This window comes from Anolis carolinensis, unplaced genomic scaffold, assembly GCF_035594765.1.
Source record: "Anolis carolinensis isolate JA03-04 unplaced genomic scaffold, rAnoCar3.1.pri scaffold_11, whole genome shotgun sequence".
NCBI lineage: Eukaryota > Metazoa > Chordata > Lepidosauria > Squamata > Dactyloidae > Anolis > Anolis carolinensis.
In genome coordinates this window covers 438,967-453,900 of record NW_026943822.1, presented here as the reverse complement: position 1 = coordinate 453,900, position 14,934 = coordinate 438,967, and the positions used below count along the sequence as shown (strand labels likewise).

Genomic DNA, 14,934 nt, shown 5'->3' with positions numbered 1-14,934 from the left:
AGATGGATTGGACCAACCCTTTGGGGTCCCTGAGCATGGCTCTTCTCATTGGATTTGATGGAGGTATCCTGGTGAATGGCTCCCCGTTTGCTGGGGTATCTCCACCAAGAGAAGCCAAATGCTTCTGGGGCAGGCCGGGCTCGGCTGGTGCCGTTATTTATTTATTCATTTATTTGCAGTATTTATATTCCGCCCTTCTTTCTCACCCCAAAGGGGACTCAGGGCGGATCACATTGTATACATATATGGCAAACATTCAATGCCCATATACACATAGAACAAAGACAGAGACAGACGCAGAGGCAATTTAACTTTCTCCTGAGGGGATGTTCAATTCCGGCCACAGGAGGAAGCAGCTGCTTCATCATCCACTGCGACGGCACTTCCTCATTCCATCGGCAGCTGGATGATTTTTATGGAGTTGTAAATTAGTTAAATTAGCCTCCCCACTTTTATAAGTGGTACCTTAATTTCCTACATGATAGAAATCAATTCTACTGCAAAACATTTCTCATGTCTAAATAACCTCCAGATCTTCCAAGGGGGAAAACAGCACCTCTGTAGATGGCCTGAATGTATTGATCGTATAGATAATGTAGACAGGTTTACAGGGAAGTTGGTCCTTGAGTTAACTTGATCCTAGGTCATTCATGACTTTCAATATCGAAAACCGCACTTTCTACTAACAGGTGAAGTCTCAAAAGTCACTTTATACAGGTTGACTGAGCCCTTTCCACGGAGTCCGTTTCCGGGCGGACGAGGACGGAAACGCCGGGGTCGTAATTGTCTCCTCTTTGTATCAAAGCAAGCCGGCCACCAGCGTCCGATTTGCATTCCCCTCCATGCAGCGGAGGAAATATTTAAGTTGACAAATAGGATATTTAGCCGCACAACAGATACTTGGCAGTTTGTTATTAACAACTGTTACGGGCGTGATTTATTTGCTGTTGTAAAAAGGGCATTATTTTGTGAATATGATTCAGAAATTAGCTCCAGTTTAGCGAGGGGCCTTGACTGCCTGACCTCTTAATAGCCTTATAATGACGCCATTTACCATTCAGCGCCTTGCGCAAGTCACTCCGCGCAAGATGTGTTTTAAGGGACGGATGCTCACAGATCAGGCGGGCGTGCAGATGGCTCCTTCCGGGGAACGCACACATTCTCGGGGTTCAGGAACATGGGAGGTCGGTGGGGGGCCTCTGAAGACCCCATTGGCAGGCCCCCCGGGCCCCGCTTTTGTCTTCCATTAAGGCTGCATAATGACCTTCATTCGCGAGGACTACCATATACACGCCAAGAACATAACCTTAGGTACTCCTCTCTTGAGTTCCATTAGGATCAATGCCCGATTTCAGGTAGTCCAGGTTTTATGGTACCTACCATATAGACCCGAGTATAAGCCAACCCGAATATAAGCCGAGGCACCTAATTTCACCATAAAGAAACTGGGAAAACATTGATTCAAGTATAAGCCAAGAGTGGTAAATTTCAGAAATAAAAATACATTAATAAAATGTAAATTACATTAATTGAGGCATCCGTAGGTTAAATGTTTTTTGAATATTTACATCAAGCTCAAATTTAAGATAAGACTGCCCAACTCTGAACAAAAAGGAACTCTGCAAAAAGGAACTAGGCTTAAGACAGGGCTTAAGATGCCACTATTTCTGAGATGCCTTCCCCTTGGTCTGCAGAAGAGAATTGGGTTTAAAGACAGGGCTTAAAATACCACTATTTCTGAGATGCTTTCCTCTCAGTCTGCAGAAGAGAATTGGGTTTAAAGACAGGGCTTAAGACTTCTGGAGTAAGAACAACTACTTTCAGAGTAAGGACTGCACAATTAAACAGGAAGTAACACTTTCAAACCAGGGACAATTTTTTTTGCGACATAGTGTTATCACAACAGTATTATGTTATCAAAGAGATAGGTTACTGACGGTCTTAAAAATTCTATATTTTGTGCAGCTTGGGAGGAGTTAGTCCTTGACTGACTTGCAGTTGCTGCTCTGAAATAAAAGTGTGATTATTTTCCATTCAAAGTACTTGTGTCTGTTTCTCAACTTACCGTGTTTCCCTGAAAATAAGACAGTGTCTTATATTATTTTTTGCTCCCAAAAGTCTTATTTTCAGGGGATGTCTTATTTTTCCATGAAGAAGAATTCACATTTATTGTTGAACAAAAAAATGAACATTTATTCTATACTATATATTCAATATAACCAAACCAGACAAACTGTGACTTCTGTCAAGAATTTCTTATTACTACCATTCTTTCCATATACAACTGGTATGTACATTTACCAATCTTGCATGCTACGGTGTTTTGTTTGGTGGGCACTGGGCATGCTTCCAAACAAAAACTTTGCTAGGTCTTACTTTCAGGGGAGGCCTTATATTTAGCAATTCAGCAAAACCTGTACTAGGTCTTATTTTCTGGGGATGTCTTATTTTCAGGGAAACAGGGTAGAAGCTCCTCTTCTAAGTTAAATGGAGACAAAGCCAGATGCAGTTTCTTTCTATCTCCTTGGATAGTTATGAAGATGCGTTTCGCCATGAAAATATCTGTTTTGTGTGTGATATCGCAGGTATGGGCCATCGATCTCGATCTCCGTTATAGCGACCACCTGGCTTCAACTCAGCTCTTGCTTTATGTCACGAACGGAAAGCTGGATTGCAGTTTAAGCCGCTTCCAAGTGCAGCTCGTTCCAAAGAAACCCAAAAGCCGGCACGTCCAGAGACAACCACCCGAAGCGGTAAGTGATGGCCTCTCCAGATGATGATACCAACGGGCCCATCCGAAAAGAAAGATATTGGCTGGAGGTAGAGTTGTATTGGCCGCCCTGCTCCGTGTTGAACTGGCCCAGGTGTTCCTTTACTTCCAAATTGTAGAGACCCGTTGCAGCAAGGAAACAGATTGAAGCATTTATTTATTGAAGCACTAGATTTGAAGCATTTATTTATTTGCTACATTTATATCCCGCCCTTCTCACCCCGAAGGGGACTCAGAGCGGCTTACAAATTAAATTTACATACAATATTATATAATTAGCATAGCACAATACTGGTAATAAATTACCATATTGTACTATATCTATATATTGTAGTATTATTAATAATATTAATAATATTCATATTAATTCTCATCAAATACTTTCTGAAGAAACCCTGTGATGGATTCACCTTGGAGTCACCCTAAGTTGGACGTGGCTGGAAGGCACACAACAACAATGACAACAACAATAACACTGGTCTGTCTCGTCTTCAAACTGAGGATCCAAGACTCACCTAGCAAATGAGTTGAAGTACTTCCAGATGTCTTGTCCTCTGGGCTTTGCCTGAAGAATAGGGATGGCCAAGGAGAATATCTCCTGGCCCTTCTTTCATTCTTCTCAACCCAACGTCTCCTGTTGGAGCGCATGGTCCGGACACCTCTCCTCCTCCTCCTCCTCCTGGTCTTTCTTTCATTCTTCTCCATTGACTTAACCCTCAAGGATCTACCTTGTCTGGAATGAATCCAGAGATCTCATAACGGACCTCTTGGCTTTGCTGGCAAGACATCTCCTGTTGGAGCTCATGGTCTGGACACCTCTCCTCCTCCTCCTCCTCCTCCTCCTCCTCCTCCTCCTCCTCCTCCTCCTCCTCCTCCTCCTCCTCCTCCTCCTCCTCCTCCTCCTGGTCTTTCTTTCATTCTTCTCCATTGACTTAACCCTCAAGGATCTACCTTGTCTGGAATGAATCCAGAGATCTCATAACGGACCTCTTGGCTTTGCTGGCAAGACATCTCCTGTTGGAGCTCATGGTCTGGACACCTCTCCTCCTCCTCCTCCTCCTCCTCCTCCTCCTCCTCCTCCTCCTCCTCCTCCTCCTCCTCCTCCTCCTCCTCCTCCTCCTCCTCCTCCTCCTGGCCCTTCTTTCATTCTTCTCCATTGACTTAACCCTCAAGGATCTACCTTGTTTGGAATGAATTCAGAGATCTCATAACGGACCTCTTGGCTTTGCTGGCAAGACATCTCCTGTCGGAGCACATGGTCCGGACACCTCTCCTTCTCCTTTTCTCCTCCTCCTCCTCCTCCTCCTCCTCCTCCTCCTCCTCCACCACCACCTCCACCACCATCACCACCACCTCTTCCTCTTCCTTCGTGTCCCAACGCCATTCCAAGAAGTGTCCGAATACAGCAGTCTGGAGGTCCATGAGCTTCCGACCCCTTGTTCTTGTCAAGCCACCACTTTGAGGCCGAGAGGAGTAAATTAGATATGATTAGTCCCAGGAGGACGTGTTTTAGAAAGGAAAAGTAATCAAGTCGCGGACTTCTTAATTAAAATTCTGTCAGGATTAACGTAAATTTGTCACTCCTGGCCCGGAAGCTCTCCCGCCACCCAATTCCTATCATTCCTTTGAATTTTCCTTGGCGCCGACAAAAAGATCCCCCCCCCCCAGTTGGTTGGAGTTATCTTTGAAAGAACCCAAAAAGGAAATAAAACCGGAGACAAATCTTTTTCCAGCCCATGATCTGTAATGAATGATTAAGTAAAAACACTTTATGTGAAATTATGATGTTAATAATGCTGCTGTCCCTGCAAATTTATTACACATTCACCAGGCTGCTTGCTTTGATTTTGATAAAACGGAGCGGGGACCGAGCGCGAGGGATGGTTTTTTATTTTTAGAAATCTCCTTTTGCGACAGAGAGAGAGAGAGAGAGAGAGCCCATTTCCTAGATACTGCTGCTACTGTAATTATGTACAAAACCAATCACTCATTATACTTAGGATACATTATCTTCGAGACAGATGAGGCTAAATAAGCAAGACATTAATAATTCATCCGGCAGTTCATTATGCATGTGTTTGCCTGCTTTGTAGCTGAAATAAGCACCTCATCAAACCCAGGCTTGCGCTTAAACAATAGTTCTGTGTTATTGCCGCCGCATTCAAGTTTACGCTTGTTAAACTGCCGCTTGGATTATTTTATCAAGCATTCATTTATTTTTACCGGTGGCCTGCTGTCGGCAAAAACAAGTTTCCAAAAGCGGTGGGTGGTTTTCTGGCTCTTCCAAAAACTACAGCTCCAGGTAAGGAGCCAACTGTGCCAAGACTACGCTCACGTGTGCACAGCTTCCTTGTGTTTGTGTGCACTCGCTGTAACCGAAATGTCAGTGGAAAAGAGTGACTTGCTGGATTCTTAACCTTGGGAACTGGAGCCTGTTTGTGGAGGCTGGAGGATGTCTGTGTGAGCAGACATCCGTGCCACATACACATACGGGTTTTCACTTTTATTATGGATTTAGATTAGATTTAGATTAGATTTAGATTGAGATTAGATTTAGATAGATTAGATTACAAGCAAATACAGTTCAGAGTCAATCAAATAGGTTTAAATCAGTGATTCCCAAAGTGGGTGCAGCTGCAGAAGAGATAGAATATTTATTTATTTATTTATTTATTTATTTACAGTATTTGTATTCCGCCCTTCTTTCTCACCCCGAAGGGGACTCAGGGCGGATCACATTATAACACACATAGGGCAAACATTCAATGCCCATAAACACATCCAACAGAGACTGAGAGACACACGCAGAGGCAAGTTAACCTTCTTCTGAGGGGATGTTCGATTCTGGCCACAGGGGGGAGCGGCTGCTTCATCATCCACACTGACGGCACTTCCTCATTCCAGGTCGTAAATTAGTTAATCTTGCCTCCCCACTTATAAGTGGTACCTTACCTCCTACTTGATAGATACAACTATCTTTCGGGTTGCTAGGTCAGCAACGAGCAGGGGCTATTTTTTATTTTTAATTGACGGGTGCTCACCCCGCCACGGGCTGGCCTCGAACTCATGTTTGGGATATGTTTGGGATTCTCTCTTGAGAACCATCCTTCACAGCCTTCAGGGAATGGGAGTTGCCCCACAACATGAGATAGGTTTCCGCTCAGAGAGAGCAAAGGAAAGGTTAATTGGAAGGTCAGAAAGACTTTGGGAGAAACAGTCCTTGAAACCCAGGCGCAGAAGGGACGAACTCATGGCTTCTTGGTCAGGTTTGAGCTTCAATTGGAGCTGGTTTCCTGGTCTCTTCAGGGCAGACAACATTGCCTTAAAACCAAGTTCACGTTTAGCTCTGAAGTTGCCTGAAATAGTGTTGTCTTGGAAAAGTTCCCGTTTTCATCCCTATGGATTAATGCCTATGTTCCCGTTTCATGCTTATGGATTTATGGGTTTTTGCCTATGCTCTTGACTTTATGGATTTCATGCCTTCATGGATTATTTTTACCTTGCTATCTTTGACTATTGACTTTTGTATTTTGGACTACTGTTAACACATTTATTACGATTTTACCATTTATGTGTTTCAAATGCAATTTTATTCTGAGGCCCTCCTGGAAACCTGAAACCATGGATAGTAGTGACCCGATATCTTTGACTTCTAGCTCACGTTTGCCATAGAAGCACACTGGAGGACCCAGAGAGGCCCAGAAACCCTTCCAGGGAGTGGGATGCATTTTGGAGCATGGGAAACGAAGCCATGGGTGGCCAATGGGACGCATTCTGCTTTTTCCTTCCCAGGGCCCCATTGTCAGCCGCTATGCCGTCATGAGCACTTCGATCAGACACGCCAACCTGTCCATCATCTACTACAGCGTCTTCCTTCAGATGTGCAAAGCGCATGGGATTGGATATGATCTCGAGGTGGGAAGCGTGTGGGCTGTATATCTGAATGCAACTTTGAATAAGTTTTAGTGGATGTTGACTGCAAGTTTTAATACTGTTATGTTAATACTGTTATATGATAATAACAACAACAATTTGGACATGCCATCAACTTGGGTCACCTTAGTGTCACCATCAGTCGGAAACAACTTGAAGACACACTGCAAATAAAATATTTATTTATTACAGTTGTATACTGTATACCAGGCATGGTCCAGCTTGGACCCTCTAGGTGTTTTGGACTTCAATTCCCATAATTCCTAACAGCTTGAGTGGCTGAAGCCTCCCACAAGGATGGTAAAAACATCAAACATCCAGGCTGTCTCTGGGCAACGTCCTTGCAGACGGCCAATTCTCTCACACCAGAAGCGACTTGCAGTTTCTCAAGTTGCTCCTGATACGAAAAAAAAATTGGAACATATGAATGAGCTTCTAGCCATCACAGACAACTTCTTCTAAAAGGAAAGTGGATTTTGGGTCCCAAATGTCTTAGCAATGCACTTTCTTTTTCGATGACAACCCCTTTTTGTTAGCGAATAATGCACAATATCTATAATAATACAGAACAAAAATGTATGTGTATATACACACTTGAAAACTCCCAAAGTTAGATTATGACATGGAAATTGTACCTTTGTTGATGATATCTTGAAAGCTACATTAATTAATACATTGCAGCGTACCTTTCACATTGAGTCCTAAATTAAATGCATCTGATCCTTTCCATGTGATACAGTCTTGCTAGCATCATGTTAAATGAAGAATAAAAAATTAATTTCTAGGTCCTGACATGTCCTGTCTCCAACAGCTAAGAGAAGGGAGCATTTTTATCCCCTTTGAAGACCAGAAGAGACACAGATTTGGGATGATGTAAGTATCCAAAAGCAGTTCCAGGCCTGGATACTGTTTGTCGTTTCCTAGTTTCACATCCCACCCCCTGCCTTCTGCTGGTCTTCTGTGTCAAAATTATCTCAAAAGATTGCTCATTAATAGATGCAGGTTAATGAGCATGCGAAGAAGTCATGAAATGCTGCAAGAGGACCTGGAGATGTCCCTCAAACGAGGGGTTGCCTGTGGAAGGGACCTTCTTGCGCCCCGGACAGGAGTGGGCTCTTCTGAGGCAGAGTTGCATCCTCCCAGAAATTTGCAATCCATCGTTTCGGATACATACAGATATATATTATTATATTTATTATAATTAATTATAATTTATTATTATTATTTTATTGTATGACACAGCAAACAAGATAGACATGCTGGATTTCATATCACAAAATCACAAGTCGAACCCTTCCCAAGCGTCTAGGACTGTGTGATGTATTTTTGGATGATGCACACAGATCCCAGTCGGGTGGCCTTTTGCAGTTGGCAGATTGTGATTTTGTCAATGTCTATTGTTTCCAAATGCCGGCTGAGATCTTTTGGCACGGCACCCAGTGTGCCCATCACCACCGGGACCACCTGCACTGGTTTCTGCCAGAGTCTTTGAAGTTCAATCTTGAGGTCCTGAGAGCGGCTGAGTTTTTCCTGTTGTTTTTCGTCAATGCGACTGTCACCTGGGATGGCAACATCAATGATCCAAACCTTTTTCTTTTCCACAACTGTGATGTCTGGTGTGTTGTGTTCCAGAACTTTGTCAGTCTGGATTCGGAAGTCCCACAGTATCTTTGCGTGCTCATTTTCCAATACTTTAGCAGGTTTGTGATCCCACCAGTTCTTTGCTGCTGGGAGGTGGGACTTGAGGCACAAGTTCCAATGAATCATTTGGGCCACATAGTTGTGCCTCTGTCTGTAGTCTGTCTGTGCAATTTTCTTACAGCAGCTGAGGATATGATCAATGGTTTTGTCATTATTATTATTATTTTTAAGTTCAGTCTACCATGTGACAGATTTTCCATTTATACTGTCTGGTCAGTACTTGCTTGTGCTGGACACACTAACCACAGCACTGGAAGATGGCAGTGAACTCTGAGAAGTGGATGAATGGGAAGATACACCTAACCAGTTCCAACCATTTTGGGGGTCACTGGTCTGGCCTGGCAAGCTTTGCCCAACTGCTAAGTAAGGGCTGCTTACCGGGCACCTTCTTCCACTTTCTATTATGACAAGGTCCCTCAAAGATCTCAGGAAATGTGTCCAGTGCAGAACGAGTGCGGGAGCTGCTTCTCGTTTGCTTGAATGATGCTCCCATTTGCGTCCACAAAGTGACACTGGGTCTCCGTGGGTCTGATGGCACCACCCCTGAGCTCCTGAGAGCAGAGACCACCACGAATCCTCTCAATGGCCCAGGTCGTGTTGAAGATGATGCCATCATTGCCGAATTGGACCCAGCCGCTCACATCAGAGAGCTTGCTTTAGGTGGGATGCCCAACCCCACTGAAATCTGTCGCACCTCAGGTTAGCTTCACCTTGCTAAAGACACCAAGCCACACACAGGAAGTAGTCTTTTGTAGTTTATTTAAGAAATAGGCAACGGATAGTTCATAAAAGGGTAAAAGATCAGTTCCAAAAGATAGGTACAAAATCCAGGCTGTAAGCAATAAGTCCATAGGGACACTGAGCATAGAACAAGGTCCTTTTCATGGAAGCCAAAAGTCCCAACAGAATATATCCATGAGATATTACAGGAAGGCAAACTTGGCACAGGAAAGCAGACTTGCTTCTAGATCACGCAATGGAGTTGCATTGACAGAGAGCTCTCTCTCTATGAGCAGACTGTTTTAAATGCATGACATAAAGGCGTTCCTTTGCCCTTTGAACTCTCGTTTATTGGCTATGCGAAGGCTTCTCCGCAACCCTCTAAATTCCAGTCTCGTAGCCCGATCGAGATCCCCAGAGTCAAGGCCACTGAGCTCATTATCAGACAACAAAGTGCTATCCTCCCTTTCCACTCCCTGCACCTGAAATTCCTCGTTAGAAACAACATCATGATTTATTCCCATGGGAACAACTCCCTGCTCTTCATCTCCCACAGCTGGAACGCTCCTATAATTCCCAGCATCAGAATCATCTGCCCATCCAACTACAGGTCCTTTCTGCCACTACTATTTTGCACTTTACTGAGAAATCTACCTCTCCCATTTGATATATTTTGCACTTTGGCCCAAATCCTTGTTTTTACTCTTCTGCTTTTAATATCTTATGTTATATGTTGATTATTATGATGGTTTTATCGATATTGATGTTTTATTGTTGGTATAATTGTTTATCATTTTATTGTTGTATGTTTTCGGGCTTGGTCCCCATGTAAGCCGCTCCGAGTCCCCATTGGGGAGTTGGGGCGGGGTATAAAAATAAAGTTATTATTATTATTATTATTATTATTATTATTATTATTATTATTATTATTATAAATTCATCCTGAACCCCATCATTATGCACATATAACCCAGAATCCTCATCAGAGTCATGCAAAGGCACATCAGAATCACACAAAGTCAAAGGCTGAACAACAAAATCTATCTCTCTGAAACGATCGATTGCAAACTTCTGGGAGAATGGTGTTCTCCACGGCCAAGGCATTTCGTACCGCAGGCAGATACGTGAAACTGAAAGGCTTTGGGCGGCTCAAGCCCTTTGCCCTTCCGCAACTCCTTGATTAACAAATATTATTTACCACACCCATCCTTTGTGCCTACACGCTAAAACGGGGCCCCTCGTTCCTATCTCCCCGAAGATTTCCGCCTTCCGGAGATTGGAAATGCTCATTAAATCCCACTGTACGAACGGGCCCCGAACGAGAGGGCAATTGTTTTTGAGCAGGCGAGGAACGGACTCATTGGCAAAGCCATTTGTTTGGATATCATTAACAGAACCGTTGGAGAGCATCTCCGGGGGGTCCTCATGACCTTTGCTCAGCATCTCTTCATCATCTATCAAGAATTATCCGCACCTAATATGCATGCCGAGACCAATTTTAAGGTGAGGTGTTAATTAACTAACGATCCCAGTTTAGATTTTGTTGGAAAATGCCTCCTGCGGTATGATAAACAAGTGCTAAAGCATCCTGCGTTTGTGTTTCTTAGCAGCACATGTTTTTACCGCAGGTGGGTCAATACTCTGAGACTCCCAGCGAATCCGTTAGTTAAATTTAAGGAGGTTTTTGTGGCTGCGGTAATTCAGGTTGGCTTGGGCTGGGAGGAAACGAAATCCTCACGCAGGTAAGGCTCCGAGAGGCACATCCAAAATAGGCCCAATTCTTTGAACTGGCAGCTGAAGAAACAGAAAAACGTCTTTATTCCCCTTCCCTACCACCTGTGCTTCTTTCCTTCACAAAAGGGAACCATTGAGCTTTTATATTGCCTACAAATCCAGATTATTGTCCGAGATTCATAGAGCTGGGAGAGACGGCAAAGGCCATGCTGCCGGCATCCTACACAACTCAAACCCTCCCAAAAGATGGCCACCTGGCCTTTCTTGGAAGTGAGTTCGCATCCCTCTGAGCCAATCTGTTCCATAATGAAATAATAATAATAATTATAATTATAATTATAATAATAAGTTTATTTATATCCCGCCTCCATCTCCCCCGAAGGGGACTCGGGGCGTCTTACAGCAAAATCAGATACAAAACAATGATAAAATAAAATATGAAACATCAAAGAACAATAATAAAAACCAATAATAATATATACACAGCAGCCGAAAAAACACAATAGCACTCAATTGGTGCTTGGAGGGGACCTGTTTTCTTGCCATTTGAATGCAGATGTTCACATCCTAGCAATAGCAGCAGCAGACACCTTCGCTCCATCTCCAACATGGCATCGAATCACATGTTCCTGGGTTGTAAATATCATTTCTGAATCGAATCCCAGGAGAGTAAAAACTTCAGAGTTGGAAGCAACGAGTCCTCTTGCCAGATGACAAGAATTTACCTGTTCTTGGAATAGAAGCTACTGTAGATGGAATCTCTTTATATGCCAGAGAATAGGAACTTGGTTGTTGTATGTTTTCCGGGCTGTGTGGCCATGTTCCAGAAGTATTCTCTCCTGACGTTTCGCCCACATCTATGGCAGGCATCCTCAGAGGTTGTGAGGTATATGGAGAAACTAAGCAAGGAAGGTTTATATATGTGGAAAGTCCAGGGTGAGAGAAGAACTCTTGTCAGTTGGAGGCCAATGTGCATGTTGTAGTTAATCGCCTTAATTCGCATTGGGCGAAATGTCAGGAGAGAACATGGCCATACAAACATACAACAACTCTGTGATCCCGGCCATGAAAGCCTTCGACAACACGTTGAATAGGAACTTGTTTGCGTCCTCCCTTCTTGCCATTTGAATCCACTGGTTCCAATGTGAGGTTTCCCCCTTTCTTGCCACTGGATCCATTAGTTCGTGTTCTAGTTTCTGCAAGTCTAGCTGCTACAGGAACCGAACAACTCCCTTCCTAAAACAGCTCCACTGGCTGCCAATCAGCTGCCCGGCCCAATTCAAGGTGCAGGTCATGACCTATCAAGCCCTAAACAGTTCGGGCCCCACCTATCTTCGCGACCGCCTCTCCCCCGATGCCCCAGTGCGGACCCTTAGATCCTCCGGTGAGGCGCTCCTCTCGATCCCAAGTACGGCTGGTGGGGGTGAGAGAGAGGGCCTTTTCGGTGGTGGCCCCCCACCTCTGGAACGCCCTACCCAAAGAGATTAGTTTAGCTCCATCAGTAACATCTTTTCGTAGGGAATTGAAAACTTGGTGGTTCCAACAGGTTTTTGGAAATGACTGCTCTGAGCCCCTAGACACTATATTTAGCCCAGTGGTTCCCAAACTTATTTGGTCTTCCGCTCCCTTTCCAGAAAAAATATGACTCAGCGCTCCCTGTAAAGGGGGGCGTGGCTTAGAGGGGTGGGTGTGGCTCCTGCTCACGAGGGCGGGGCTGAGCCTCTCCCCAGTCCAAGATGCGGGGCTGCGAGGGGAGGGGGGCGGGGCCAGAAATGGGCAGCCAGGACTGGGATGGGCGAAGTTACGAGCTCTGAGGCAGGGCTGAGTTTCTATCTCAGGACACAGGGGGCGGGGCTAGAGGAGGGGGCGGAGCCTCTCCCCAAGTGCCTGACGGGGCTGAACCTCAATACCCCGCCCCTGTGTGTTAACCAGCGCCTCAGGGGAGGTCTACAGAGGCTCAGCCCTGTCTCGTGCTCTTGGGAAGAGGCCCCGCCCCCACCCCAGCCCTGCCCTTTAGTCCTAAAAGGCCTCTCAGGAGAGGTGTAGAGGCTCAGCCCTGTCTCAGGCTCTTGGAAGGAGGCCCCGCCCCCTTCCCTAGCTCCGCCTTCTGTGTCCCAACAAGCGCTTCAGGAGAGGTATAGATTCTCAGCCCTGTCTTGGTCTCTTGGGAAGAAGCCACGCCCACTCTTCTAGCTCCGCCCCCGTGTCCTAATAGGTGCCATCACCACCCCCCTGGATTGCTGCAGTGCCCACCAGGGGGCGGTAGCGCCCACTGTGGGAATCACTGATTTCGCCATTAGATAGAAACTTGGGGTCTGGATTAGTTTTGGAAGCGATGGTCCAGTCATCCCTAGAGGCCTCCCTGGCCGCTCCATGGCTGCTGTCCTGCACCTTTCCTGCTCCTTGGTCTTGTTACGGTGTTTGTTTTTCAGTCCTATCTGATGGCTATGCCGTGGGCTGAAGTGGTGCAACCCTGGCCTGGGTTCCCTGTCTATCAGCCACACTTCACCCCTGGCTTATGCCTATACAGTAGAGTCTCGCTTATCCAACATTTGCTTATCCAACGTTCTGGATTATCCAACGCAACCTGCCTCCCTCTCGGATCCACAGCTGTTTCCCTAAGCAGCGAGGACTGAACTTTTTACGGATTTAATTTCTGACAATGTTGTTATTATAAGATCATTTTGTGCAATCTATCTCTAATGGAAGTCAATTTATTAGTTGCCAATGTTTTTGTAGTCAATGTTTTCAATACATTGCAATGTTTTGGTGCTAAATTCGTAAATACAGTAATTATTACATAGCATTACTGCGTATTGAACTACTTTTTCTATCAAATTTGTTGTATAACATGATGTTTTGGTGCTTAATTTGTAAAACCATAACCTAATTTGATGTTGAATAGGCTTTTCCTTAATCCCTCCTTATTATCCAACATTTTCATTTATCCAACGTTCTGCCAGCCTGTTTATGTTGGATAAGTGAGACTCTACTGTATTTATTACGTGAGTTTTACCCTGGCCCATATTGCCACCTTGTTCACTTTATATATTACTAGCTTTGCCCGGTCACGCGTTGCTGTGGCTTATGGGAATCCTTTGTTGGCCAGGTGGAATAGCAGTGAATAGCCTTGCAGCCTCAAAGCCAGGCCGTTTTCTGGAGTAGCTGGAGCTTTTTGTTGTATGAAGGTAGAGGCATGGATGAGGGGTTGTGCTGCCAAGTTTAGTGTTTCTGGGATGTGTAGTTTTGTTGTTTTGTCCTAGGCCGAAATGTCATTACCCTTTTATATATATAGATACCCATTGGCTCTAGAATCACCCAAGGGTGCTGTTGAAATTGTTTTTATTCATTGTCTTAATTGTTTTTAAATGTTTGGAATTTTAAACATGGTTGTTAATGGTTATTACACTGGTTTTTGTATCTTGTTTGACATATATGTATTGAATGTTTCATTATATTATTTGAGTCCCACACGGGAGATGGAGCGGTATATAAATAAAGTGTTGTTGTTGTTGTTGTTGTTGTTGTTGTTGTCTAAGCCTTTGTTTGTGTCGCAGGGGGCTGTCCAAGACGTGGAGAGCATCCTGGGGGTCGCTGAGGAAAACAAGATGCGGTTTGACAAGGAGGAGAAAGAGGAGGAGGCCAAGGCACGCGGGACAACGAAATAGGAGAATTTTTTAAGAAGTTACTTTCCTTCATCCTGATCCTCCTGTCTGGAGGGAAATAAATGAATATTGATCTATTCTTCTAATAAAATGTGATGTGCTGATTTTTAAAACAATAGTTGCCCACAGAGGTGGGGGGGGGCAAGGGCACACTGAGCTTTCGATGCAATAATAATAATAATAATAATAATAATAATAATAATAATAAAAAATAACTTTATTTTTATACCCCGCTACCATCTCCCCGAAGGGACTCAGGGCGGCTTACATGTGGCTAAGCCCACAAATAACAAACATAATAAAACACATCAAATAAAAGATATCTATCTGTATATAGTGTGTATATATATGAATCTATATAACGTATATGAATCTATATCTATAGTGTGTGTGTATATATATACTGTATAT

General features: G+C 44.3%; 1 protein-coding gene across 6 annotated transcripts in view; it reads left to right on the top strand.

Moving 5' to 3' along the window:
- Nucleotides 1–14,614, top strand: part of iqch (IQ motif containing H) — a 95,739-nt gene extending 81,125 nt beyond the window's left edge. For 3 of the 6 annotated variants that reach the window (XM_008120425.3, XM_062963089.1, XM_016997319.2), the window contains 5 exons: nucleotides 2,586–2,753; nucleotides 6,563–6,685; nucleotides 7,515–7,576; nucleotides 10,519–10,627; nucleotides 14,416–14,614. In XM_008120425.3, the coding sequence (XP_008118632.2) occupies nucleotides 2,586–2,753; nucleotides 6,563–6,685; nucleotides 7,515–7,576; nucleotides 10,519–10,627; nucleotides 14,416–14,526 (573 nt within the window). In that variant the 3' untranslated portion in view covers nucleotides 14,527–14,614. Of the gene's footprint in view, nucleotides 1–2,585; nucleotides 2,754–3,160; nucleotides 3,638–6,562; nucleotides 6,686–7,488; nucleotides 7,577–7,699; nucleotides 10,024–10,518; nucleotides 10,628–14,415 lie in introns of those variants that run through there. The other 3 variants (XM_062963088.1, XM_016997317.2, XM_016997318.2) reach the window with 3 other exon arrangements.
- Nucleotides 14,615–14,934: the final 320 nt, after the last annotated feature.